The following is a 26,316-nucleotide window of genomic DNA, read 5'->3' as shown; positions in this document are numbered from 1 at the left end:
GTCCTCCATTTTGTAGGCTTTCCACTGGTTCAGAAGAATACTGAATGACAAACCTATTGTGAATGGTTTGTCAAGAATTGCCATTATCTATTTTTATCGTGTTTACTTTAATAGTAGCCCTGCCTTTGACAGACCTTTATGCTGATTAAAAATCCAACCGACTGCCCTTAAAAACAACAAAAATGTAATGGCATCTATTGATCAGAGCAGTGGAATTAATTAGAAAGTGAATTATCTTTCCTGCTTTCTAGAATTCCTGGTAGTGATACAATGTGCTCACTAGGAAACACTAATCAATATATTTGCATCCATTATTACTTAATTAATTGTCACACTTGGCATGCTATCATTAATGAGCACAAATAAAAATGCCTTTGGTGACTGTGCCCAGTTTGCCTACCCTTTCGGTGGACTCATTAGATTTTTCTTCTTCTTCTTCTTCTTCTTCTTCTTCTTGGATTCAGAATTGACCTAATCAGGTAGCTTTGGGGGGAAATAAAAAGGAAATGAGTTTTTGGAGTACTGATGTATTGGATCTGCAATTGTTCAGGTATGAGTCGCTGGTAATTCAGGTGCCTGTTAATCTTCCTGTGTGTCCCGGCAGTGGCTTACATAAAGAGACCAAGCAATGGGTTTTCATTTTGGGATGTAATTTCTTCTTCCTTTTTGAAACATTACATACATACATTAAAGCTGGAAGAACCTTCTAGGTATAACCTTGGAGTTTGTATGTTTTCTGTTGGGAGGTTTCTCTACTATGCGTGTTCCTCTGGATGGCATTGGGAAGGATGCTTAAGTCTCATGAGATGGCAGTTCATGGTTAATTTGTATCCTGAAAGCTAGTGTTATTTTAGGGATTGGGTCCCAGTTTTGGGAGAAAGTTGGTTATAAGGCTAATGCTGCTGCTGCTGCTGCTGCTGCTGCTGCTAACAATGATGACAGCAATAACATGAAAAATAGGTGGTGGGGGGGGGGAGGATTTGATTAAATAAAATATATTGATGGATAAATAACGCAGTCCAGAAACCAGAAGAAGACTAGGACTTAGAAGGGCAGCTATGAACGAACTTGGCAAGATCCTGAAGTGTAAAGATATTTCATTGAATACTAAAGTTATACGATGGTCCCCACCATTGTATTTCCCATTCTTATGCATGGCTGGGAAAGCTAGACAGTGAAGAAAACTGATAGGAAAAAACAACAACTCATTTGGGATGTGTTGTGCTGGAGAAGAGTTTTATGGATGCCGTGGACTGCTAAAAACACAAATAAATGGGTCCTAGAGCAAATCAAACCTGAACTCTCTTAGAAGCCATGGTGACTAATATTGTGCATATTGTGAGAAGACATGACTCAGTAGAAAATACAGTAATACTGGGAAAGGTAGAAGACAGTAGGGAAGAAGGAAGACCCCATATTACAGATGGATAGACTCCACCAAGGAAGGCACAATGGCTGCCCTGAGTCTGAGAGACCTGAGCAGGATACTTGAGGATGGGGGACTTGGAGGTCTCTCATTCATAGGTTGAAGTCAGCTTGACAGCAACAAAAAATGAATAATAATAATAATAATAATAATAATAAATGATTAGTCATCATAATTATAATTCCCAGTGCGTACGTTGTGTTTTACTGTACCTGACAGCAACCCAAAGTTTTGCTCACCAATGAGGTTTACCTTGAGCGTTGTAAGTCTTGTCCAAGAACTTCAGTTTCCCCAAGCAAACTCTTTTTCATTCATCCCAGTCCAGTGGACTTGAAAACCCAGTGGCAATCAAAATTATTTTGAAGGTTTCCAGCATATGCACAAAGCTGGGACGCTGGGGGAGAACTCCAGGCTAGAACACCATGCCCAGACATGTTAGTTTTGGGGGGTTTTGGGGGGGGGAGAGGGAGCCAATCCTTTGAATATCTCTTCCCTGTTGTAAGCGAAAGGTCTACAGCCCAGCCACAGGTGTGTCCTGCCAGGCTGCTGGCGGGGTTATTACTGTCATGTATTTAAGTCTTTTGTCAAACAACATGATTCTTTTTCCTGGGAATGGTTACCGACGAAGTCGTTTTGCTTGAAGCCATATTAAATCCGGTGTTAGAAGGTGCTGCCTCTTCCCTTTCCTCAGCACAAATTATAGCCTATGTATCGTTTTTTAACACATGCTTCTTTCTGTTGGCTTGTTACCGATATGATAAGGCAAGTCTGGAGTGGTTTTGAAGCGTGCTGTACACCTTAATAAGACGCAGGGCTGCTTCAGACGTTGAGCACAACCTCTAATAGCCGTCGTTCAACCGATGCACTCATCTCTGCGTTCCCCTCCCTTATTTAAAAAAAACAACCTTTTCCTAACAATTATTTCCTGGCACGAATGTAGCGTGGGAAGTAAATCCTTGGATTAGGATTGTGTAGATGGTTTATGCAATTAATCAAGATGTGACATGAGGGTTTTGGGGGGGGGGGTGCTGGGGTTAGCTTTTGCTTTGTTAATGGCAATGCACTGCACTGCATGCTTAAAAGGACATCACTTTTCACAGGCTCCCATACACAGGTAACTCGGTGGCCACATTTTTTTAATGGAGACTTGCTAAACACATCCTGCATTTGTACACTGTTTGTTCTGTGTATTTCACACCTGTGTTTCCAACCTTTGTTTACTGTGTAGTCCCAAATATATTGTCGAGAGAGTTTTTTTTAAAATGGCTGATCCTTCACCAAATTTATCTGTGGCTTTGACTAATCCCTGAAAAATTTTCGCATTTCAGAAATTACTTTAAATAGATGTGTTCTCCCTTGACTCAAGGCAAGAAAATGTCGGCCCAAGCACATGTTCCCAAGAATTGTGTAAAAACAACTTCCTTTCAGTATGTGAACTGGGTTTTCGCCACACAGATATAAAAGGGATTAAAGTTAAGTTTGCTTGCATTGGGGGGCAATTTGCTATTAAAGGGATTTCTGAAACAGATTTTGAGGCCAATGTTTTATCTGCATGTTAAGAGTCAAGGTACCTCTAAGTGAACATGACAGTTGTGTTTCTGAGTGTTATGAAAATCAGTTGATAGCTTTACACATCACAGGATGCATGGAGTAATGCACATTCAAAACCATATGTAAGCTAGTCCCAGTGAGCATGCTTTCCACTGGAAGTTGTAACAGGTACGAACACATAATTCACAGTTTAAGAACAGGTAGTAGTTCTGCATCTTGTAAAGGCCTCCACAGCTTTCTTCCCCACTGCTCCTAAATTCTGCATCTTGGAAACAGACTATATGTGCAAGGCGAGTTAACCATGGCAAAAAATAAATATAGTTGTAGTTTTTTTAGTTTCTTGGAGCAAAGCCAGAAGTCAGAACTAACCATGATCATGCCGCATTTCAACATTTAATAACTGTGTATCAGATATCTGATCCAACTCCTATCCAGAAGTCTCTGGCTTGACTCCCAAGTTAGCCTTCCATTAGTGGTTGTCGTTCACATGGCAAGGGGGGATAACAGGGATTGGATTTTGGCTTAAGGGTGCTTTCTTCTGCTTTGCCTTCTAGATCCCTGGTTGAAGAGGAAGACCCTCACATGAAAGTCTCTCTCGGGAGCAGCGATATGGGTGTGTCTGCCCATCTGCAATCATCAAAGACAGGGACCACCAGGTTTTTCACCAGCAACACTCACAGCTCCGTAGTACTTCAGGTAAGGGAACACCGTGAACTGAACTGTCAGCCACATGTTAGTTGTGAGAGTTCATTGTATGGTCTCTTTCACGCTACACATTTATAGCATTTTGCTACCATTAACTGCAATGGTAACATCTGTGAAATCTTAGGTTTTGCATTTCAGGGAGGGACATTTGGAATTGCTAGCCAGAGAACTAGTTTATAGCCAGACTCCAAGCCACAGGATTCCATCAAAGGCAGCCATGGCAGTCAAAGTGGAATCAAATGGCTGTAAGTGTGAATGTCAATGGGATTCATCCTTCCCCTATTAAGTCCATTTTGGCAAAGCAGTTTAGAGTCATTGCCGTGTTAATCTGGAACATCAGTATGCAAAGGGATAGTGTAGCACCTGCTGCAAGATCCCTTTGCATATTGGCAAAACCATTGCAGACTAAGCCACTGAGTGGTTGGAAATTAAGTGCACAAGTGTGTCTACTTGTTAGCTACTGAAACCCATTGATTCGTCCCCTCCCTCTCTTTTCCCAATTAAATATTCTCATCAGATCAGTAACAGTATCACAACACCTGGTTTTCTCTTGCAACTGAAGGGAGACCACAGTGCAAGCTTCATACTGTGCAGAGAGAGCAAGAGAGAGACCTTTTATGAAGAGTCTAGTTTGTTTGCCTACAAGGGAATTGGTTCAAGGAAATTTGTTGGGGTGAAACTGCCTTTTGATGTTAAAACATTTTGTTCTTCCTCCCCCCCCTTTTTTTTGGGGGGGGGGGTCCCTTGGCTTGGAGCATGTTTCAATGGGCAATACAGTTTCATTATCTATCAGCACACTGTGCTGGAGTCCAGGCGCATCCTGTGCACATGGTTGGAGTTGGCCATCTGCTTCTGATGCCATGCGGTCTGCCAGTCTGTGACTTACATCTGAAATGAGGCCTTGCCATACACTGCAGCTGTAAAGCTTTATTTCTTCCACCTCCAGTGGTTGTATGATGGAGGCGGAGAGGTTGGGCCATATTGATAATGACATCTGCTCATGGAATTGTGCTCCAGAGTAAATTTCAATTTGGGCTCTGTGGATTTGGAGCTGAAAACAAAATGTTGCAAAGAGGAGTCTCCTAAATGTTTTAGGGGTTTAATAATATTGATGGAGCCCCATCCCATGGGAGGCTTGGCTGGTCACTTTCTCTTTTTTGCCAGCAGGCAAAGACCTTCCTATTTAAGCTGGCCTTCAACTGGTTGGAGGATGTGCTGTGGGTATGCTGCTTTTTAGTAAGGAACATGTCTTTGGGGCATTTTAAATTAATATTCTAAAAGTCATGGTTTAATTGGATTGCTTGCTTAATAGAATCATAGAATCATGAGACCCCTTAGAACCATCCAGTCCAAACCTATTCTGCCATGCAGGAACTCACAATCCAAGCACTCCCCAAGAGATGGCCATCCAGCCTCTGTTTAAAGACCTCTAAAGGATGGTTTTTAAAAACTTTTCTACCACTTTGTTTTAACTTTTGTGTCTTAGCTGACATTGTAACCCTTGAGGAGAAAGGCAGGGTATAAATCAAATAAATAAAGGAAGGAATAAGGAGCAGTTTGCATTTTCATAGCGCTTTGGGGTGTTGAAAGAGGTTCATGTCCACAATCTCAGTCATTCTTACAGCAGCCTGTTAGGCGGGTTGCTACTGAAATCTTCTTGTATTGCAAATGGATAAGCCGAGGCTGTGATAGCAAGCGAGTAGCTTTTTCTAAATCCGTCTAGTCAGTCCACGGTAGAGACAAGATTTAGAGTGAGGGTTTCTTATTCATTGCTTGGCTGCCTCACTCTCCTCAGAACTAGAAGATATCTCTCATCTGTCTTAGAATTATCATAAGCAGTGGACTAGCGCAGCCAAGATCTGCCCAGCTGTACAAGCTGTAGCTGTATGCTGATCAGTATTCATTTTGTACATTCACTTCCTTGCCCTCTGCTTTCCTATTGTGCATCTCTTGCGTTTGATAAATTTGAGTCTCCTTGTCTGAATTTTTCATGTTTTCATAGCTTTTTAGGTCAGACTTGAATTAGAGAGAGAAAAGAAAGAAAAGATCGCTTTAAATGGGTTGTACCTGCATCAGCAGAAACGTACCTAGGAGTGTGATAATAAGCTTTCCACATTTCAGTTTACATCATGAATATTTCAGCATGCAATAATGAAGCACCACCATATCCCAGGATGTTGGTTATTGGTTGTTAGCCTGGTGTCGCTTGCAAGGAATGATGATAAACTTTTGATTGTGAATCTGAATTGCAGGAACTGGGTGAATCCAGATTATTGGGACTGGATAGATACATCCAAATGAGATCTTTATAGAACAGGTGTAGGCAGCTTTGAAAGGTTAGAGGACTTTGTTAATCCTCCAGGAGACACTGGGGTCCTTTGGATGTTCTGAAGCTTTAGATGCCATCAGAGCATCCTGGCCACTATTGAGAGATGAGAGGAATTGAAATTGGTTGTCTGGAGGGCCAAGTTTTCCCCAACCTGTCCTGTATGGTAGTTGAACAATTGTTAGTGGAACGAAAGGAGCATGGTTGGGCTCTTCCTTCAACTTTCCAACATCCTTTTTCATCCTTACAGAGCTTCAACATCAGATGTGAATTATGAGCCTGTAGAAAATGGAGAATGCAGTTACCTAGGGTAAAAGACAAGTATCTGTAGGGTAGTATTCTCCCATGTAAGCCTGCCTATGTTTTGAGATCTTTTGGGAAGACCTTTCTCTCCTGGTGGGAACATGAGAGAGGGTCTTCTCGGTGGCTGCTCCCAGGCTCTGAAACTCTCTTCCTTCAGATTTATATTATGGCTCTTCTTGCTGTCTTTCCACAGGCAGGGGAAGGCTTTCTTCTTTTGTTTTGGCAGGCTTTTGAAGACTTACTGTTCAAGGGAAATAGGCCTTGCATAATGTACAATATTGTCTATTTGTTGTGTACTTCTTAACGGTTGTTTTTAACTTGTTTTAATTTTATAGATTACATTTTTTAACTTTGCTATGAGGCAAAGTTTTAGCTTTGTCTGTTTTAATTATTGTAAGCCACCTTGGGTCCCAAACTGAGAAACAGGTGGGATATTAATAATAGCAGTAACAAAAACAGGGTGGCTTGCAGCTGCTTTCATGCTCAAAGGAAGTCTTTCTGTCTGTCTTGGTAAGCAAAACCGATGCCCTGATAACAACCATTGCATTCTTTTATGGAGAAGGGTAGTGGTATATAACATCCTTCAGTGGAATAGAACAGCTCCTTTTTCTTATTCTCCTTAAAATTAATAGCTTTTGAGCAACAGTGGTTATGCTCCAGCTGAGCATGATGTGATTCTGGGCGATGGGAGGGGAGCAATTCAAGAACCATGCAGTTTCGGTCAGGTTCCTGTCATTATCAAATTAGGGATGGGCTACTTCAACAATTGGGAAGTGGCTTCTGTTTTGTGGTAAATAGATGAGCGGAACTATTCATGTGGTCTTTTCTCTTGTAGGGTTTTGACCAGCTGCGAATAGAAGGTTTGCTTTGTGATGTGACCTTAGTGCCAGGCGACGGTGATGAAGTGTTTCCAGTTCATAGGGCAATGATGGCATCGGCTAGTGATTACTTCAAGGCCATGTTCACAGGTACAATTTATGGGGATAAGGCACACTTCTGCATGTGAGAACTCATGTCACCCATGAGTGCGTCCAGTATGAAATACTTTCATGGGATATATTTGTCCAGTATAATATATTCATTGGTGTTCTGTGCAGCTAGCGCACATGTGTCGAGCATGTTTCCCTCTCTCTTTGGGCCAAGATACTTTTCAGGGCAATCTCTTTCAAGCTTTAACCATATTTTATCTAAACTTTGTTCTCAGGTGGGATGAAAGAACAAGACTTAATGTGCATTAAGCTCCATGGAGTGAACAAAATAGGTTTAAAGAAGATAATAGATTTTATTTATACTGCAAAACTTTCTCTCAACATGGACAACCTTCAGGATACTCTAGAAGCTGCCAGCTTTTTGCAGATATTGCCTGTATTGGACTTCTGCAAAGTGTTTCTTATATCTGGGGTAAGGACGTCTCGGGTTATTGCTCAGTTCATTGTCCTGTGTGTGTTTGTGTGTGCGTTGGCATCCCAGTAAACTGACAGCTTGAAAGATTCCCCCAGCAATTCTGTTTGTTGTTGTGTACCTTCAGGTTGACTCCTACGTATGACAACACTTATTATATGGTTTTTTTTTTGGCAGGATTTACTCAGAGAAAGCTTGCCATTGCCTTCCTCTGCATGAATATAAAGCTGGAATATAATACTGTATATTGATTGTATATGCTTGCATGGCAGGGGCTTACACTGGATGGCCCTTGTGGTCTCTTCCAACTCTATCAATCTGTGATACTGATGTTGGTGGTGGTAATACAGTGGGCCCTTGGTATCTGCTGGGGTTTGGTTCCAAGACCCCCCATGAATACCAAAATCGGTGGATGCTCAAGTCCAATTATATACAATGGATAGTAAAATGGTGTCTCCTGTATAAAGTCACAAAGTCAAGATTTGCTTTGTGGAATTATATTTTTTAAAAATATTTTCAAGCCATGGATGCTTGTATCTGTGGATAAAGAATCAATGGTTACAAAGGTCCATCTGTAATAATATTAATACTTCTTACAGCACCTGATATTCCTTAGTTTTCTTCTTTCCAAGTACTAACCAGGTCTGATCCTGCTTAGCTTCTGAGATCAGAAAGGATCTGGGGCCTTCAGAGTATTTACGTAAACAATTCTATTGCAAGAGTTGCCATCAGAATAGTTCCCTAGCTGACTTGGCTTACCACAGGTTTCTACTGTAGAGGAGATGGATGAGACCAGCTGGGACTGCAGATGTGTTGGATGATCTTTTTTGATGAAATATAGAGAGGTTTGGCACGCTGGTCAGCTGTCCGCCTTTTATTTGAATGTGGTGAGACATTGCAGGGATGCTACCATGTGGAGGCCAACATCTATTGCCTTGCAACAGCTTTGCTAGCAGTAGTCCAGGAGTTGGGGCAGCTTTTTCCTTGTATCCCCCACTCCGCCAGAGCCTTGGTGCCTCTTATATCAAGACAAGCATTTTCAGAGCCTGCATTTATGATTGCAGCTGGACTCAGCACTTGGAGGTGCAGTACAAATTTGTTTGCTGTGCAATTTGGGCGAGAGCATCTTGTGGTTACATAAGGCCCATTATCTCTGATTCATGTGTGTGTTTTGGTCAGGGAACAAGGGCTTGAAGTCATGCTCTAAGAGACAGCGGCTTGTGTGCTGTTTTGCAGGATTACTCCCAATATTCCATACCCTCACCAAATCAATCAAACAAACAAAAACCCTCAATGTGATACTGACTTTTATCATGTGACTGCTAAAATATGACACTTCCAGATTATGAAACCACTGCCTTAAGACCAAGGAAGGGAAGTGAGAAAAAAACTCCAAAGCATCCCAGCTCCCAAGGCTGGATTTTTATTTTTATTTTTAAAAGGCTGGTGGAGCAGTTTTGGTGTTGAAGGTTGTGCATGAATGTGTCACTTTCCTGTTCAAGATAAGGAATTCTAAAACCAGTGTTCTTTAAGTCCCTGAATTTCAGATTTGAGGTCAGCCCATTATCAGTGGAAGAAATAGAATTCCAGTCTTGGGATCTTAGCTGAAGGCAATGATGTCTAAATTCTGGATGGCTGGACACTGGGGTCAAGGGGACCGTCAAGAGGCAGAGGAAGCGCCGAGTAGTTTATCCCTGGGTTTAGCAATGAGGATATAGGATTATCTGTGTGTCGGTTACGCTTGCAAACCCATTAACTGCTAGCATCTCCTAAATCCTCTCCTTTTTCATTTCTGGTACTGCCGCCTCCATTTATTTCTCACAATTTTCTGGCTTCAGCTGTGTTATTTGGAGCTGCTGTCATCAGCTACTCCTATCTCCGGCTTTTCATTTCAGTTGCAGTAGCTGAATCTGACACTCCCTGCCATCTTTCTCTGCGTCTTCCGAGCTAGGCGGCCGAATGGTTTCGGTCACATTACATGAAAAATATATTTAAGTTTCCAAGCTTTCCCCTCCACTCTTAGTTCTTCAGCAACAAGAAAGGGAAGGCCACAGTGGCAGAAAATAAACCCCATGAAAATAAACCTGCCTCTTAGATTGTGGGTCCTGGTGCATTTCCAGGCAGCTTTTGTTTTCTGCCCATGTGCATCACTTTGTGGGGAAATATGTGGCCCTCACAATAGGAATGAGTGAATATTACTATTCTCCCTGGACCCAAAGACATGGGCAAAGGGGTGCTGGCACCATTTTTTTCATGCTGTCGCAGCCAAATTGTCTGCAGTGTCTGACGCTCACTGTGCAAAATGGATGGGAGAGTGAAAGCTGTATGTGCTCTCGCTGCTGAACTTCATGAGCAGGGATGTTCCATAACTAGGGTGCAACATTGGAGAAGTGCTGAAGTGCTGAAATGTCCTTAATATAGTTCCCCTACTGAAGGGAAGGAATGTCCTTCCAGTCAAGTTTAAATCTCAGGCAGGTAGGTGCATATACGCTCCTTCAAGTATCGAGGTCCCAAGCCATTTAGGGCTTTAAGTGTCATTTCCAGCAGCTTGATTTGAGACTGGAAGGTGTCGGCAGCTGGTGCAGTTCCTTTAAAACTGGTGCTCTATGGGTTTTTGCATGATGTCCCTGCTAGCCTGCAGTCGAGCTAGCCCAATTTCCCCCCTGGATGTGGTTTTTTTTTTCTCCCAGCCTGGGACCTAAGCCAACTCACAGCATAGATTCAAAGGAAATATAGCTAAAGAACCGGTGGTTATAATAAAAAGTTAACATGCAATTAAAGCATCCTTAATTGGGAACAGTTCAGAAGCATTCACCAAATAATGATGAGAATAAAAGCACAGCATGCATGCATACCCCATTAGAAGTCCCTTCAACAACAATGAAATAATAGCCCAAATCTTCCCTTTGTTGGGAGGGGAACAGAGAGAGAAGGGCAGGTTAAGCTCTGGTGGGACAGAGTCCCCTAGCCTGGGAGCAGCCACTAGGAAGGACCTCTTATATACTGTATCTTCATTAGACATGCCTTTGGTGATGGTGGGACTGAAGCTAAGCCTTCCCACAGGGATCTTAACATTTGGCCAAGCACACATAGGCAGATGTGGTCTTTCATATAACCTATGCATCTTGGGCCCAACCTTCCCGGTGCAATTGCATTGCCCCCTTTACAGAATGTCATGCAGATGGTAGTAATAGTGGCAGAGATGGTCCTAGATGCATTTCTAGTTCCTCACATTTAGCCCCCTTGTGTTTTCCCACTGTCATTTCATTGAAGAGGACTCCCCCCCCCCCCCCCCACACACACACACCTTGCATTCAGGAAGGGAGGACACAACAGATGCATAACACTTTTGGTTGGTTAATTTTCAAATTCTTCTATCTGGATGCACCCCAAAAGCAAAGGCGGGGAAGGGGAGGTAAAGAAAGAGACAGAGACAGATAGATGGAAGGTATGGGGACAGCCAACCAAGAGAGTGGTGATTTTTATTGTTTTTATTGTAAAAGGTTTTTAATGTTATGTTTTCGTGATTTTATATTGTTTATATTGTTATATTGTTACATTGAATGTTGGAAACCGCCTTGGTCTTAGAAAGGCGGTATACAAATAAAATTTTACTTACTTACTTACTTACATGGAGATTTTTGGATAAATAGGATGGGGGGTTGGTGCAACAAATTGTGTTTATGCACAGGGTGATATGGAGCAAAGGCTGGGTTGCAGAGGCACTTCTAGGTGGAGGTAGTATGGACAAAGATTTGAAGGCCTGGGAAAGAAACAGGGAAGAGTTCGTGGAAGTTATTTTTTTTCAGTGGGTTTTTCAAAGTCCTTTTTTCAGTCTGCAAAGAATTCTAATGTTTGCTTTTTTTAAAAAAAAAAACTAAATCACATTTCACCCCCTCTGTGGCTTCAACATTACCACATATTTTATGTCTCTCAGCAGAAAAGAGTGCAACAGGAGAGGGGTTAACAAAAATTGGGAATGCATCAAGATTTGTGGTTGTCCTAGACTGTTCACCTGGGATGCAAAGAAGAGAGCTAATTGCAAATAGATTTAAAACAGAGCTAAAAATAAATAAATAAACCCCCAACAAGATGTAAAAATCAATCTTTTGGTAACTGGGACAACAAAAGGTGTAAAAATACACCACACTAAAATTTGACATTTCACAGGAATCTTCCTCAGGCAGAGATGATAAAATATCATACAGGGGAAATAAGGTAATGATGTTGTGGTCCTAGTATCTACATTCCACTTTGGATGTTACAAGGAAAATACGTAGACAGAAAGTGAGCACCTCCCCATGTGTGTGTGACCTAAGGCAATAAAACAGACGCAAGAAAATTTGGCTTCTCTGTTTGAAGCAAGGAAAGGAGACTGCTTTTCTCTCCAGTTAATGATGCAGCCTTCTTATGTGGCCTAGAATTGCCAAAGTAGCCTGGTGTGAAGTCCTGTCCTCTGTGCCGCTCCTCTCCATCCATCTACATGGTTGGTTTGAGCCATGCTCAGTTAACCCTGTAGGCTCACCGATGAACCATCAAGTTGTTTTGGAAGGATCTGCATCTATCAGCCACTCCAGAATAATGGGTTACCTCCCCAGCTAGTGTTTTCTCTGTAAAAAGTGAACATACGGTCCATATATCTTCAGCTCTTGGGACATTAAGAGTGCAATCCTGTACTTGTCTATTCAGACGTAGGCCCTTGTGTTCAGAGGAACTTACTGAGAAGGAAGTGTATATAAGATTTCTGGTTAAAAGGTCCTTAGGAAATACCGTACATGCTCGACTATAAGTTGATCTCATGTATAAGTTAAGGACAGGTTTGGGGGCCAAAAGTATGGATTTTTATATGACCTGTGACTAAGTCGAAGATAAAACTTAGAGGCATGTCTCTCAAAGGATGCAGAGGATAAAGCAAAGAAAAACAATGCCAAAGAAATTACATTTCAGCAGTTATAACTGTGGTCACACTAGAGGCTGGTTGGATGAGACAGTAGGGGATCAGTGCTTCCAGAAGAGATTATACTCTTGCCTTTCACCAGGGGATGGTTTGAAGAGGTAAAGTCTAATACATACATTGACTCGTGGAAAAGGCAACTCAATTTTTGGGGCTTAATTTTTTGACCAAAATCTCTTGACTTATACATGAGTATAGCCTCCCAGTGCATCTTCACTGAATTCTGCTGGTGAGGCCAAGCATGTGCAGACTTCTGACATAATAACAGTCCTGAGTCATAATTTTTTTCCAGCCTTCCCATCTCTGAGAATCCTTGTTAAGACTTCCTGCTATAGCCCTGTTTTTCTTTTATAACTATCTCCAAAAACTGAATACCAAAATACTTAACAAAATAAAAAATCCTGACAGGATTCATAGCGGTTTGACTAGGACACTAGAAGACCAGGGTTCAATTCCCTTTTTGGCTAAGGAAACCCATTGGATGACCTTGGGCATTCTCTTCGCTTCAGAGTAAGGCAAGGGCAAAATCTGAACACATTCTGCCAAGGAAACTTGTGATAAGTTTGCCGTAGGGTCATTGTAAGTCACAAATTACTCGAAGCCGCACAACAAACATCACCTGACATACAGTTCACTGGGGATTGTGGTACTAAATGCAACCTTATTTGATTCAGTAGTAATCACACATTACTTGTTGAGAAATGTGTGATTTTGCCAACAGCATAACACACAAGATTATATAAAAACTGTAAACCTTAGTAGTTGCTTGGAGGGACAGCCAGTGGAAAATGAACATTTCTAAGCAACTATGTTCAAGATTGAGGTTTTAGCCATTAAGACTCTGTAACACAGCTTGGCATTTGGCTAGAACACCAAGTCTGCATAGCTAGCTAAACTAAGAAGATAATCTAGCGAGTAAATGCTCAAGGGCAAGGAAAAAAATCAGTTCATTAGCTTTTGGTTTGTGCGTATCTCATGAGCAGTGGCCAATAATAATACAATAATTTACTGGGAATCTGTCAGCTGGGAATTGGAAAACTAACAGGGTATTGCAGTACAGAAGATGTCACCTAAGGATATCTCCTGTGCCATCACGAGCTTCCTTGCATTCAGTCCAAATTGTACCTTAAGTATATGGGATTTTAAGGAGATGAAATAACTTCCCTAGACTCAAGATGATTTGGGACTTGTCAGAGGACCTGTGGGGGGGGGGGGGAAGTATTGGTGCAGCATGGGTTTTTAGGGTGGGTTTCTTTTTGGCAGTACAGAAGTGCTTGTGATGGGTTTTAAGGGATCATCTTGGGATGACCCATGCTAAGTCCCACTCCAGATACACAAGGGGCTGTCAGGTTCTTGAACTCATGATCCCTCATGATCATGAGGGAATCTCCCTGGAACTGGAGGAAGCAAACAAACAAAATGATGAACCATGGAGGATGGTGACTGATGGAGGGTGGTGGTGGTGGGGGGTGTTTTTAGAATCCAAGTCTGATTTAGCTTTCACCCTGGGCAGGCAGAAGAACAGACAGAGGTGGAGGGTGAGGCATGGGATGTGCTTCAGTAAGACACTTCAGACAACCCAGAGTTAAGCAGGCAAGGTTCCTAAAAGGCTCATGCTCTCAGGATTTTGACTATGGTGGCAGTACAGGAGAAGGTTGTGCACGCTAAGTGCACACTGGTAAGTTGCAGTGGCAAGATTTTGGAGGTGACCTCTGAATTGTTTCCAGTGAGATGGATATGAGCAGGAAGAGGGGCAAAGTAGAGAGTAGAGAAAGCAGCTTGTTTTAGAAGAAGTGTCAGTTCTGGGACTCATTGGAATCATCATCTTGGATTCAAAGACATAGCCATATCTAGTCTGGAAAATCAGCATGCCAAGGGATCTTGCAGCTCCTGTGAGACTAACAGAAAGATCAAAGTTGGTAGCATGAGCTTTTGTAGAGTTGAGACTAGTTCCTCAGATGCATCTTGGATGTCAGTAAACACTCTAGTGCTGACAGCCATTTTGAGCAAAACAGGATTAAAGTTTAGGATTTTGATGCTCCTCCCTTTATAATTTGCTACTAAAATCAGGCTTCTGCTTCCTTCCTGGGCCTTCCTGCTTCCATTTTGTCTTCTTCCCTAGTAACCTAGATTTCACAGGGATCTTATTGGCCATTCCTGGAAACAAGATGCTGGATACATCTAGCCTGACCCAGCAGGGCAACACTTAGGATTTGACAACCTGTCATGTATGTCAGCTCAGTGTTATTGGCAACATTTCTCGAAGATTAATAACTATGCAAGCCGATACAATTTTGTACATGGGCTGGCAAAGTGTGTGTGATTTGCATGCAGAAGATCCCATATTCTGTCCCTGGCATCTCCATCAAATAGAGCTAGGAAGAGTCGCATGGACCTTACTTTTGTGGCTCTTGAACTATGTGTGGAAACATATGGAAATACCCTTATTCCATGCATACAAACACTCCAGAGCCCTGTACTACTCCTAAATACCTCTACAAAGTTATGCATTGTTACTTTCTGTCACCATTTTGAGCGGAACTGCAAACGGAAGTATCAGGGCTTGTGGTGTGATCTTCAGAGAGATCTGGAGTGGGGAATCGGTTGCTGTCCCCTTTGTTGCCCATCCTTGTGTAGCTAGTATGGAACTAGATAGATCAAGGTTGAGGCTTGGTTGTCAGCAAGGCAACTTCTCATTTGCCCATGGTGCTTGTTAGTTGGACTTGAACAGACAAAGTGCTCATGTCTCTTCAAAATCCGGCTGGGTTTGCTCTAGCACAAATCAGTTTGGAGACACATTCATGTTCCTGGTATTGCTTTGAGTATGTGCTGGTATTTGTCAAGTCCTTCCATTACTTTGTTAGGCTTAACATAGGTTACCCAGCATGCCTGAATGAACATCAAGACAGAAATTCAAAGAGTTTTGATCCATCTTTCCCTCTCCTGTGTTGCCATAATAGGTTTCCCTAGAGAACTGTGTCGAAGTGGGCCGGATTGCCAATACGTACAACCTTACGGAAGTAGATAAATACGTGAACAATTTCATCCTCAAGAACTTCCCGGCACTGCTTAGTACCGGCGAGTTTGTGAAACTCCCCTTTGAGCGCCTTGCCTTTGTCCTTTCAAGTAATAGCCTTAAGCACTGTACGGAGCTGGAGCTCTTCAAGGCCGCCTGTCGCTGGCTGCGCTATGAGGAGCTGCGCATGGAGTGCGCTGCAAAGCTCATGAAGAACATCCGGTTCCCTCTGATGACTCCACAGGATCTCATCAACTATGTCCAAACTGTGGATTTCATGAGGACTGACAACACTTGTGTCAACTTGCTCTTGGAAGCTAGCAATTACCAAATGATGCCCTACATGCAGCCGGTCATGCAGTCAGAAAGGACGGCCATCCGATCGGACAGCACCCACCTGGTGACTCTGGGGGGAGTGCTCCGGCAGCAGCTGGTGGTCAGCAAGGAGCTGCGGATGTATGACGAGAAAGCGCACGAGTGGAGGTCTCTGGCCCCCATGGATGCACCCCGGTACCAGCATGGCATTGCAGTGATCGGGAACTTCCTCTACGTCGTGGGCGGGCAGAGCAATTACGACACGAAAGGAAAGACGGCGGTCGACACCGTCTTCAGGTTTGATCCTCGGTATAACAAGTGGATGCAAGTGGCTTCTTTAAATGAAAAGCGAACCTTCTTCCACCTAAGTGCCCTCAAAGGACATCTGTATGCAGTCGGGGGTCGAAATGCAGCTGGTGAATTAGGTAAGTCATCACCTTGTCCCCTTTTTGTCCTGGAATTGAGCAAATTCTGTACTGTCGTAGGTGTACTTTAAGGTAACTGCAATGAACTTATGTGTACATCCCTGTTGTCTTTAGGAGTGGGATGTTGAAAGCAAAATGACTGTGGTCTGTTGATGTGATCTTGCTAACTGTGGCTTCTGTAAATGAGGGGAACTGTACATCTTGCAGTTTTAAGATTCCTTGTTCTGGTCATCTGCCATCTCTGCCTCTCGAAGTGCGGAGCCCAGGTGATCCTGTTCTTCTTGAAGCACCATCCGCCGCTGCTGGATAATGATCCTTGCTTAATGTCTTCCTGCTTAATGCATCCATGTCATTTTCAGTTCTTGTCCTAAGCAGTAACCTTGAACATTATATGGGCTGTTAAATAGTTATGCTGATTTTCTGTAATGAGCTCCATGCAATTGTATGAAAAATCAGGTTCTAGCGAGCTATGCTTCTTATTTGGAGGCTAACATGCTCTTTCTCTCCCTCCCCTACTCCCATGTTAATTGCTTTGCAAGCTGTTTTTCACATTTATTGCAACCTTCATAGATATTTTCAGCCAAAGGGTGAAGAATTGACACAATCTTCGCTTTCTGCTCTAAAAGAAATAGCTAGAAGGGAGGGAAATCAGTGGATTTTCATTCTGTTAACGTTGCAGGAGTCTCGGGTTTCACTTTCTTGGTGCAAAAGCACCCACGTGACTCTCCTTGACGTGTTTGGATGCAGCTGGGAGAACCTTGCAATGAAGTGCATTGTATTGTCTTCCCTCAGACATGCCTTTCATCAGCCTTGGTCAGAGGGCATTGTTCCTTCTGTCACTTGGAAGATTCTCTTTCCAAATGAAGCTGGGGCATTTGCTTTCATTTAGAACCAAGGATTTACGTTGTTTTTAAAAAGATTTCCCTGCCAGTTCAACTCACTTTTACGCCATGTTTTTTGTGGTGGTAAGAATCCCGTGGCATATAAGGCACAGCTAAGTTTGCCTGGCTTGGGCCAGGCTGGAAGTGACCGCAGATACTATGCCTGAATGGCTACACTTGAATAGCGATAGTATAATTGGGAGAGGAAGAGATGTGCCAGAGGAGCCCCAGGAATCCTGCAAGGCATTAGACTTCCAATCTGGTGCAGCACAAGAATACAAGGTCTGTTTCATACATTAGCCAACTTCATGACTCAGAAGAATCGGCATATGTCCCTCTCTATCGCCATGCACGAGTGTGGTGTGCAAGGCCTGATGGTTCGTATTCTTTTCTCTCAAAAGGGGATGAGAAGAGTCAATGGAAAGATGGTATGAACTGGGTTTCCAAGCAAAGTCTCTCACATTTTGAGATATGGGATGGGATATGGGGAAAGCCAGCTCAGTAAGGATGTGACTTGGTCTACTTCCTCAGACGTAACAAAAGCTCATGCTACAACTTCTTTGGCACAGTTAGCTTCAAATGTACTTTGCCCATGGGGTTTGGGTTGAGGTGTTCAGAGGTCTTCTTTACTTAGCTTCATCAGTATGGCTGCACCAAGTGGTCCTAGATTCTTCACCAGACCAAGATGTCACCATGTTAAAGCCCCCATTTTTTTCTGCAATAAGATCAACTTGATTAACTCACATAATTTTGGCAACTGATGACAGGTGAAGCATTGGGACGACTCGGAAGCAACCAAACTGGTTGGGGTTCACCTGTTGGGGAGTGACTTGGGGTGAGCACATACACTTTGCACCCAGATATTACCAGATGCAGTCCTTGGCACTTTCTCCAGTTTAAATAGGACTAGCTAATGAAAGACCTGGAGATCTGGATCCAATGTGATGCATTCTAGCGCAGACGATGGTAGTGTTCTGCTTTACCCTTAGGCTAGAGTGGACACTGCCAGTGAATTGCTGTTTCAGATATCTCTTGGTCACATTTTCTGTTCAACTGTAGTGGGTACCATCATTCCTTCAACCCCTTCTGAAGAAACTTGTCAAGAAAACCCCAGGGGAGGTTCGCCTTAGGGTCGCCATAAGTTGGAAATGACTCGGAGGCTTGCAAACACAAAAATCCTTCCTGTATCCAATTGGTTTTGTCTGCGTTCTTTGGTTGCTTCTCCTGGGTAGTGTAGCCCCAGGACTTGCTGCACCAGAAGTCCTTCGAGTACACATTCCTGGCCAGGCTTGGTGCCTATGGATATGTTCGGGTTTAGCTATACAAAGCAGTTTGTCTGGGGTGCGCTGAAAGGTTGCTATAGTCATGGAAGGTAGGAATGGGTGGTTAGTGGGTTTTCCTTGTATAAGGTAGCTTTGAAATAGCCAATGCAAGCATCTACCATGGTGTCCTGAAAATTTATTTAGCCATGTGAGCTAATTAGGACTGATTGATGATGATGGAGTAGAAGCCTGACGTTCTGTAGCCCTCTGATGCCCAGAGGTGCATTCTGAAGTAATTCTGTATGCAGTTGACCTTTGGATAATGAGTAAGCACACAGGAAGAATGAGATGGTTGTATAAAACTTGTAGTCTTAGCCCCAGACAGGCTTAGGACAAATACCACTACTCCAAATTGCTCATGGGACAGCTGCCAGGTTGCCTTTTGTAGAGAGTTGAGACTCTTGATTGATGTTTCTTTATTTTATTGAGGAGAGAGAACCAAGTGGAGCATCTTAAAAGACACAGAGAAGAGCTAAATGGGGCACCTGACATTTCTGAGAGCAGTCATTCCCAACTGGTGCTCTCTTGATGTGTTGGACATGCTGGCTGAAGATGATTGGATTTGTAGTGCAAGACATTGGGAGGGCAACAGGTTGGAGAAAGCTGGTTTAGGTTGCATCCGCACTGCAGAAATAATCCAGTTTGACACCACTTTTAATATTAAAAATAGTTTACCATAAACAAAATAGACATTTTTGAAAACAAGAAGTGGACTTATAGCTATTTTGGGCTTTTCCTTTTATTTTGAGGTGGTCCATGTGACCCCCAGATAGTCCTGGGATATAAAATATGACCCCTATATCTGCTGCAGTCACCCACAGATTTAGGTGCTGCAACTAGTAAAGCATGCCCATAAAATCTAGTTCAGATTGCTTTATCTTACTTAACGTTAGAGGACAAAACCTCAGAGAGTAAGTTTGCATAACTTTATAATTGCAAATCTTAAATAATTTTTAAAAACTCATTCCTAAAAGCAGCATCAGCACTTAAAAGACTAAGCAGGTGTGTGTTCAGCCTCTCTTTCTACAACAGAAAAAACCCATAAGAAACCTTTCAGACTCACTGAAAGAAAGACGTTGGCAGCATAAGAAGCAGGCTTAGAAAAATTCCTTTGGTTTTGAACTGCATTTCCATAGACCCCCTTTTTGGGGGGAGGCGGGTTCTTCTTCCTTCTCCCTTGTGTCAAATAAATGAATTAAAATGACGAGTTGTGGGCCCTGTGCCTGGGATGTTCCCATACAAACCCCATTTGTTTGATTTGATCGTGAGACTGTTTTGCCGAGACTGTGTGATGCTAGATTCGTGATGTGTGGGTGAATCCATTTTTTGTGCATGTGTTGTTCTGTGTACCATTGGTTGGTGACTCAGATCTGAGTATGGGAACATGCACCTTTTTGGGTTCAGGAGATGAGAGATGAGGAGAGAAGCTCTGCTTTTCATGCTTTGTCTCATATACATGAGTGAAGCAGGCAGACGTTGAATGGTGGTCATAAAGATGCAAAGCTATTATCCCCAAGATAAGCAGAGATGTGGGGTGGAAATTTATCAATGCTATGTTTTTCCATGGACCACATATCTGTTTGCATTTATGGTATTTATCAATACGTGTCAGGACTGTTGTAGTGCAGTCAATCAAGTGGTTGTTAGATATGTACCTATAAGTCATTTCTGATCCCAAGGTGAACCTATGAAGGGTTTTTCTTGGCAATATTTCTTTAGAGAGGAGTCATTTCATGGGTTTCATGGCTGAGCTGGGAATCGAACCCTGGTCTCCAGAGTTGTAGTCCAATGCTCAAACCACTGATCAAATTAGATGGGCTAAATATAGGATATGATTTGTTTTTCTAAGAAGGCGAGCATTGGCAAATCCTGGTGCAACTGAAAAAATAATATATGATGTCCTCTCCCTGTGCACAGTGCACTTGGCCTCTGGCTGAGTCCGGACCAGACTCACATCCATCCTTTAGTGAATCAGAAATGTTCAATTAGGACCAAATCAGACTTGTGTGTGTGTGTGCAAGAGAGAGAGAGAGAATGAGAATGAATGAGTGAGTCGGAAACTGCTGGACCAGTTTGCAGGCCCTATTATGTGGCTGGCTGGAAGGTCTTTCCCTGGTCAGGTTACTATTCACAATACAGGTTGAGTCTCCCTTACCAGGAACTCCGAAATCCAGATATTCCAAAATCCAAAACATTCTTCCTGGGTAGCTGAGATAGTGCCCCTTTGTTTCCTGATAGTCCAGTGTGCACAAACTTTGTTTCGGGTACAAAATTATTGAGAATATTGTATAAAATCACCTCTAGCTTTGGCTATAAGGTGTATACGAAGCATAAATGAACTTTGTGATTAAACATGGGTCCTGTCTCCCAGTTATCTCAATATGTACAGACAGTTTATGCAAATACAGATATTCCAAAATCCAAAGGAAGTTCAAAACACCTCTTATACCAAGCATTTCAGATAAGGGAGACTCAGCCTGTACACAATTATACCATTATGATACATTATGTACAATGGTGGCATCCTATGAAATCCTGAGATTTGCAGTTTAGGCAGGGATGTTTGAATTACCAGGTAGAGAGTCCCAGGATGCCACAGCAGGTAAGGTGGAAGCCTAGTACTATCATTGTGTAGTGTGAATGAGCTCCAGGTCCAAGCATCACTACTACTGTCTCATCACTACCAAGAAGGTAGAACAACTAGCAAGAGCAACAAACTGTCTTGTTCCAGCCTCCTACTGCTAGTAGGGGAACCTCTACTACAGTGTGAGATTCTTAGTTTGTCCCTCCCATCCATCTCCCTCCACCCAAAGAATATTGTGTTTTTGGTAAATTTGTCAGAACCATTTTGTCATGTTTCAATTTGGGACGCCAGTCGCCAGCAGCATTGTGCAAAACTGAGACTTGTGTTTGCTGGCCCCCCAAAGCGGGTCATTAAGAATATTTGCCTACCTCTCAGGGCTGGGGTAAAGACCACTGGTGTATCTAAGATGCGGCTTTAGCCTCCCCTTTCTGACTGCCTTGCGTGAGTGATCTGGGGAATTGAAGAGAGAGGAATCCTAAGACGGATGGTGGCCTCACTTTGCTTTCCTTGTTTTTCCAACAGCCACAGTGGAGTGCTACAATCCGAGGATGAATGAATGGAGCTACGTGGCAAAAATGAACGAGCCTCACTATGGCCATGCTGGGACTGTGTACGGGGGGCTGATGTATATTTCAGGTACGCTGTCCTGTTGCTGACAACATACCCCTTCCAAACAGTGTCCTGTAAATCCCCATAACCTTATAACCTTCCTACCCAACATTCTCGGTAATGTTCTTTTCCAAAATCAGCTTCTGCTGGCATTTCATAAGCATCATTTCCTATAATTCTCCTGCCCCAAGCTGTTCCAGTAGGATCATGCTGCTAAATCTCCAGCACTCGTTTTAGATACAATTGTCTTAGCCAGTAGGTTGTCGTCTTCTTTCGAAACATCCTCTTTAAGGAATGATTTGTGGTTGTTTTCTTTGAAACATTTAGAGGTGTGTTTTTAAGCAAATTGCAAATCTGGTCTCCATGCTGCCTCTAATCCTACAAGTGTCTCTATTATATATATTCTTAAAAACCTCTTTTCAACTGGGATAGGTTGTATGCTAATGTTATGAGAAATGCTGCCTCTTTTGAGGACAGCTAGAGGACTTTGAAGTCTAACCAGGGACATAAATAGTGGCATCTCTCAAATGCCTAGTCAAAGAGATGGAGAAATCCATCTGCAGAGTCGGTCCGGTTTCCGTTTTATCTGGTTTGGCATTAAAATCTTCAGGCTTAAAGCATCTCAGCTGAATGCAGCATTTTTACACTGTTGAGTCCCCAAAGAATTGTCCTCTCCAGAGACAGGGCTGGAAGCAAGAGTAGCAAAGGTCTTTCCTGCTTCATCAGTATTTGGACAGACGGTGTCCCTGTCTTGGAGCAAAGCATGTCAGGAGTATTGACTGAACTTGTGCTGCCACCTCTTTCTAAATACCCCCAAAAATGAAACAGGAGAGACTTTTGCTGCTCTGGCATCCAGCCCTCTCTGGAGAGGATAATTCTTTGGGGATTCAACAGTGTAAAAATAATGCACTCAGCTGAGAGGCTTTAAGTCTGAACATTCTGACTCCAAAACGGAAACCAGGCTGACTCTGCAGATGGATTTCTCCACCTCTAGCTGTCTCTCAAAAGCGTCCGCATTTCTCATAGCGTTAGTATACAACTTATCCCAGCCGCAAATATTCTTTTCAAAATATGTAGGAGACAGATGTAAGATTAGAAGCAGCATGGAGACCACATTTGTGATTTCCTTTAAAACACAGCACTGAAGACATTTGAAAGATGCCACCATTTATGTCCTTGGTTAGACTTCAGAGTCCTCTGGCTATCCTCAAAAGTGGCAGCATTTCTCATAGCATTAGTATGCATCTTATCTCAGTCGAAAAGAGATTTTTAATGCCTCTGCTTGGATTTCGAAGAGGGAAATGCCTCCTCCACATCATGTGCGTGTGGCTTCCAACATTCAAATCTAGGGATGTGGCCACAGCATGGTGATGGGACTCGTGCCTCACATACCGAAGGTCCCAAGTTCAATTCTTGCCATCTCCAAGCTAAATGATCTGGGATAGCAGGTGCTGGGAGAGACCCTTCCCCGCCCAAGATCCCAGCGAGCTGCTGCCATCTGAACTGGATTAGAGAGACCCATGTCTGACCCTGGAGAAGGCAGCATATGTACATTCAGAGGCCAGAGTTTTAAACAATATGTCTCTCTGGCGCTAACTCATCAATCTACCATGCCCATGGGATTATAGGGTTAGAATTAAGAATGCAGACTCTTAATTGCAGACCCTTCGCTGTTTTAGAGAAATGCGAAATTTCCAGAGATTTTGCAGCTATGTGGGGGGAAAAGCTTCCCCCCTTTTTTCTCCCTGGATTTTTTTTAAGTGGAAAAAACATGCAATATTAACTACCTCTTTACAGATTCAAAGCACCTTTGTTACTGTAGGAATGTAAAATACAATATATATTTATATAACTTGATCTGGCACAAAATTATAATGTATTACAAGTACAGATTAATTGAAATTACTTTTTTAAAAATGTCATTTTTTGCAGCAGATGGAACTAAAGGGTCCAGGACTGTAAGGAGCACCTGAACTCTAAGAAACTTCCTTGCTTTTGCCAGCTTGAGGAGCAGGCAAAAATCCCAATAAAGACAAAACAACATTGGTTAACAGAAGAAAATTATTTTGTCTCTACTAGTTCTCCCTATTATTGTCAAGAAAGTAGGAACTATAGTGATTCAATACCATACAGTCTTAGATAAAAGTCTTCCTAAATGTGAACATATTTGGATAAACTTGACTTTCCATATTCTGAACGTGATCATTTTATGCCAAACAAAAGCCTATGCAGTATAATGAATATTTAACGTTCTCAAAGTAATGAAATGGCATCCAATCTGTGAAGGGGGGGCTAATATTGCATTTTCCAAAAATTCTGTTCTCTCCCCCCCCCCATGAAAAGGGGGAGTATTTCCCATGGCTTCCAAATTTCCAGAATTTTCTGCATCCCTAGTTATTCGATATCCTTGTTGTTTTAACTACAGTGTTTTCACATACTTCAACCTGCAGTTGTCAATCTGATTAACATTCATTCCATCCTGTTTATTCTCTCCCCTCCATTCCTAACCAGGAGGCATCACTCATGACACTTTCCAGAAGGAACTCATGTGCTTTGACCCTGACACGGACAAATGGACTCAAAAGGCTCCGATGACAACGGTCAGGGGCCTTCACTGCATGTGTACTGTTGGCGACAAGCTTTACGTAATCGGTGGGAACCATTTTAGAGGCACCAGTGACTATGACGACGTCCTCAGCTGTGAATATTACTCGCCAACCCTTGACCAGTGGACACCAATCGCCGCTATGCTGCGCGGTCAGAGTGACGTCGGGGTGGCTGTGTTCGAAAACAAAATATATGTCGTGGGTGGGTATTCTTGGAATAACCGTTGCATGGTGGAAATAGTCCAGAAGTACGACCCGGAGAAGGATGAGTGGCACAAAGTCTTTGACCTCCCAGAATCCCTTGGGGGGATCCGTGCCTGTACGCTGACAGTCTTTCCTCCGGAGGACAATACGGGGTCGCCTTCTAGAGAATCTCCCCTTTCGGCACCCTGAGAGAGAGAGACAGAAATAGAGAGACATCCTGCCGGACTCGCCACGTCGTCGTTCCAAGACTGTTGCACTGCGTCATGGGTTCTCCTCTTATTTGTCTTCAGTAGCTATCTACCAGGCTTAACCCTGAAGCAACTGGCACAGTGACAGGTGGGGTGGGGCGGGTGCGAAATAGAAAAGAGAGACGGACTTGCGCTCATTGGTCCAGAATGTTTCTCAAGCGGAGGAGGAGGAGGACAGTGGAATGTGCGGAACAAAATATATATATATATATGTTCCTTTGAAGCCAAAATGCTTAACAAATGAGGAAAGCAAGGTGTCTTAAAAAAATCCTATATCTGTCTGTCTCCGCATTAGGTACATTGGTGGCGTTGTGTGTTAGGTGCGAAGCGAATATGCAAGTGGGAAGCCCAGTGAGTCGGTGAGGGTGTGTGTGCACATGTGCAAATGCAACCCATGGATGGGGGGGACCTTGTTTGCTATGCCTTGGAGCCAAAGGGCTGTCTTTTCCTTGGTGCACCTGTCGGGAGAGAGGCAGCCTCTACCAGTGCAAACCTTGGCAACTCTCTGGCCTCAGCTACCTCCCTCTTCCCTTGGACTTCTTTGTTTTTCTGACTTTGATTCTTGGGGGGGGGTGGGTTAAATTTTTCAGAGAATATGACAAATAGGAGAAACCCAGCCATTTTGAAGCAGGTAGCAGACATACGACAGGAAGACCCTGAATGTATAGGCCAGGGTTGTTGGGTTTGTTTTTTTTAAAAAAAGAAAATAACCTATTAAGATCCTCCTTTTTTTTTCCTGGTCCATAAAAAGAACGGAAACATGTCTGAGGTTTTTAAACTGTGGTTCTCCCCCTTTTCTTCTCTCCTCTTCCTCTCCACCATAAGAAATCCTGATTCAGCTCAAGTCACGATGGCAGCCCGAGGCGTTCGTACATTCGTGCAATTGCGCCGTGACCCAGTTGGATCACCTGCGCTGGATTTTCAGTAGACAAGGGCTAGAACCTCTTTAAACTTAGGAAGCCACTCCAAGTGTGACCGAAACGGTCCCTTTTCAGATGAAATGTTGAAATCTGCCTTCTCCAACCCTCTCCCAAACTCCCGTCCCCAAGTATCCTTTGGTTGGGTAAGAACTCTTACCTCTCTCACACCTCTGTATAAAATCTCAGTTAATACGGTTATTTAGCACAAAACGCAGCTTTGAAGAGAGAGCTGCTTTTGCTCAGAGAATTCAGATTACCGTGTTCCTTTTGTTCAATAAAATCTTTAACTGCAATTAGTTGGCTGGGTTTTTTTTTCTTACGCGCTCTTCCTCCTCCAAAGAGGTCTTATTAATGCTGTCTTCTTTTCTCTCCCACCCCCCTGTTGCCAGGTAACATCTGTGTATATTCTTTGTGTGTGGGCAGCCGCAACCTGCTGGGAAGCCAGTTTTGCAAGAGCTTCTGGAATGGGGAGCTTGACCTACTTTCTCCAGAAGCTCCCCTGGGAAGCCCCAGCAGAGTC

The 26,316-nt window shown here is 43.0% G+C and overlaps 1 protein-coding gene across 8 annotated transcripts in view; it reads left to right on the top strand.

Moving 5' to 3' along the window:
* The window catches only part of LOC149308649 (kelch-like protein 13), a 59,134-nt gene extending 33,053 nt beyond the window's left edge, over positions 1 to 26,081 (top strand). For all 8 annotated transcript variants that reach the window (XM_089536216.1, XM_089536219.1, XM_089536220.1 and 5 more), the window contains 6 exons: positions 3,532 to 3,673; positions 7,147 to 7,279; positions 7,516 to 7,712; positions 15,627 to 16,422; positions 21,732 to 21,845; positions 24,330 to 26,081. In XM_089536216.1, coding sequence (XP_089392342.1) covers positions 3,532 to 3,673; positions 7,147 to 7,279; positions 7,516 to 7,712; positions 15,627 to 16,422; positions 21,732 to 21,845; positions 24,330 to 24,817 — 1,870 coding nt within the window. In that variant the 3' untranslated portion in view covers positions 24,818 to 26,081. The remainder of the gene's footprint in view (positions 1 to 3,531; positions 3,674 to 7,146; positions 7,280 to 7,515; positions 7,713 to 15,626; positions 16,423 to 21,731; positions 21,846 to 24,329) is intronic.
* Positions 26,082 to 26,316: the final 235 nt, after the last annotated feature.

This window comes from Sceloporus occidentalis, unplaced genomic scaffold (genome assembly GCF_023333645.1).
Source record: "Sceloporus occidentalis isolate IW3139 unplaced genomic scaffold, rSceOcc1.0.p SCAF_8, whole genome shotgun sequence".
Taxonomy (NCBI): Eukaryota; Metazoa; Chordata; class Lepidosauria; order Squamata; family Phrynosomatidae; genus Sceloporus; species Sceloporus occidentalis.
The sequence above is the reverse complement of the archived record's forward strand: the minus strand, read 5'-3'. Positions and strand labels throughout refer to the sequence as shown.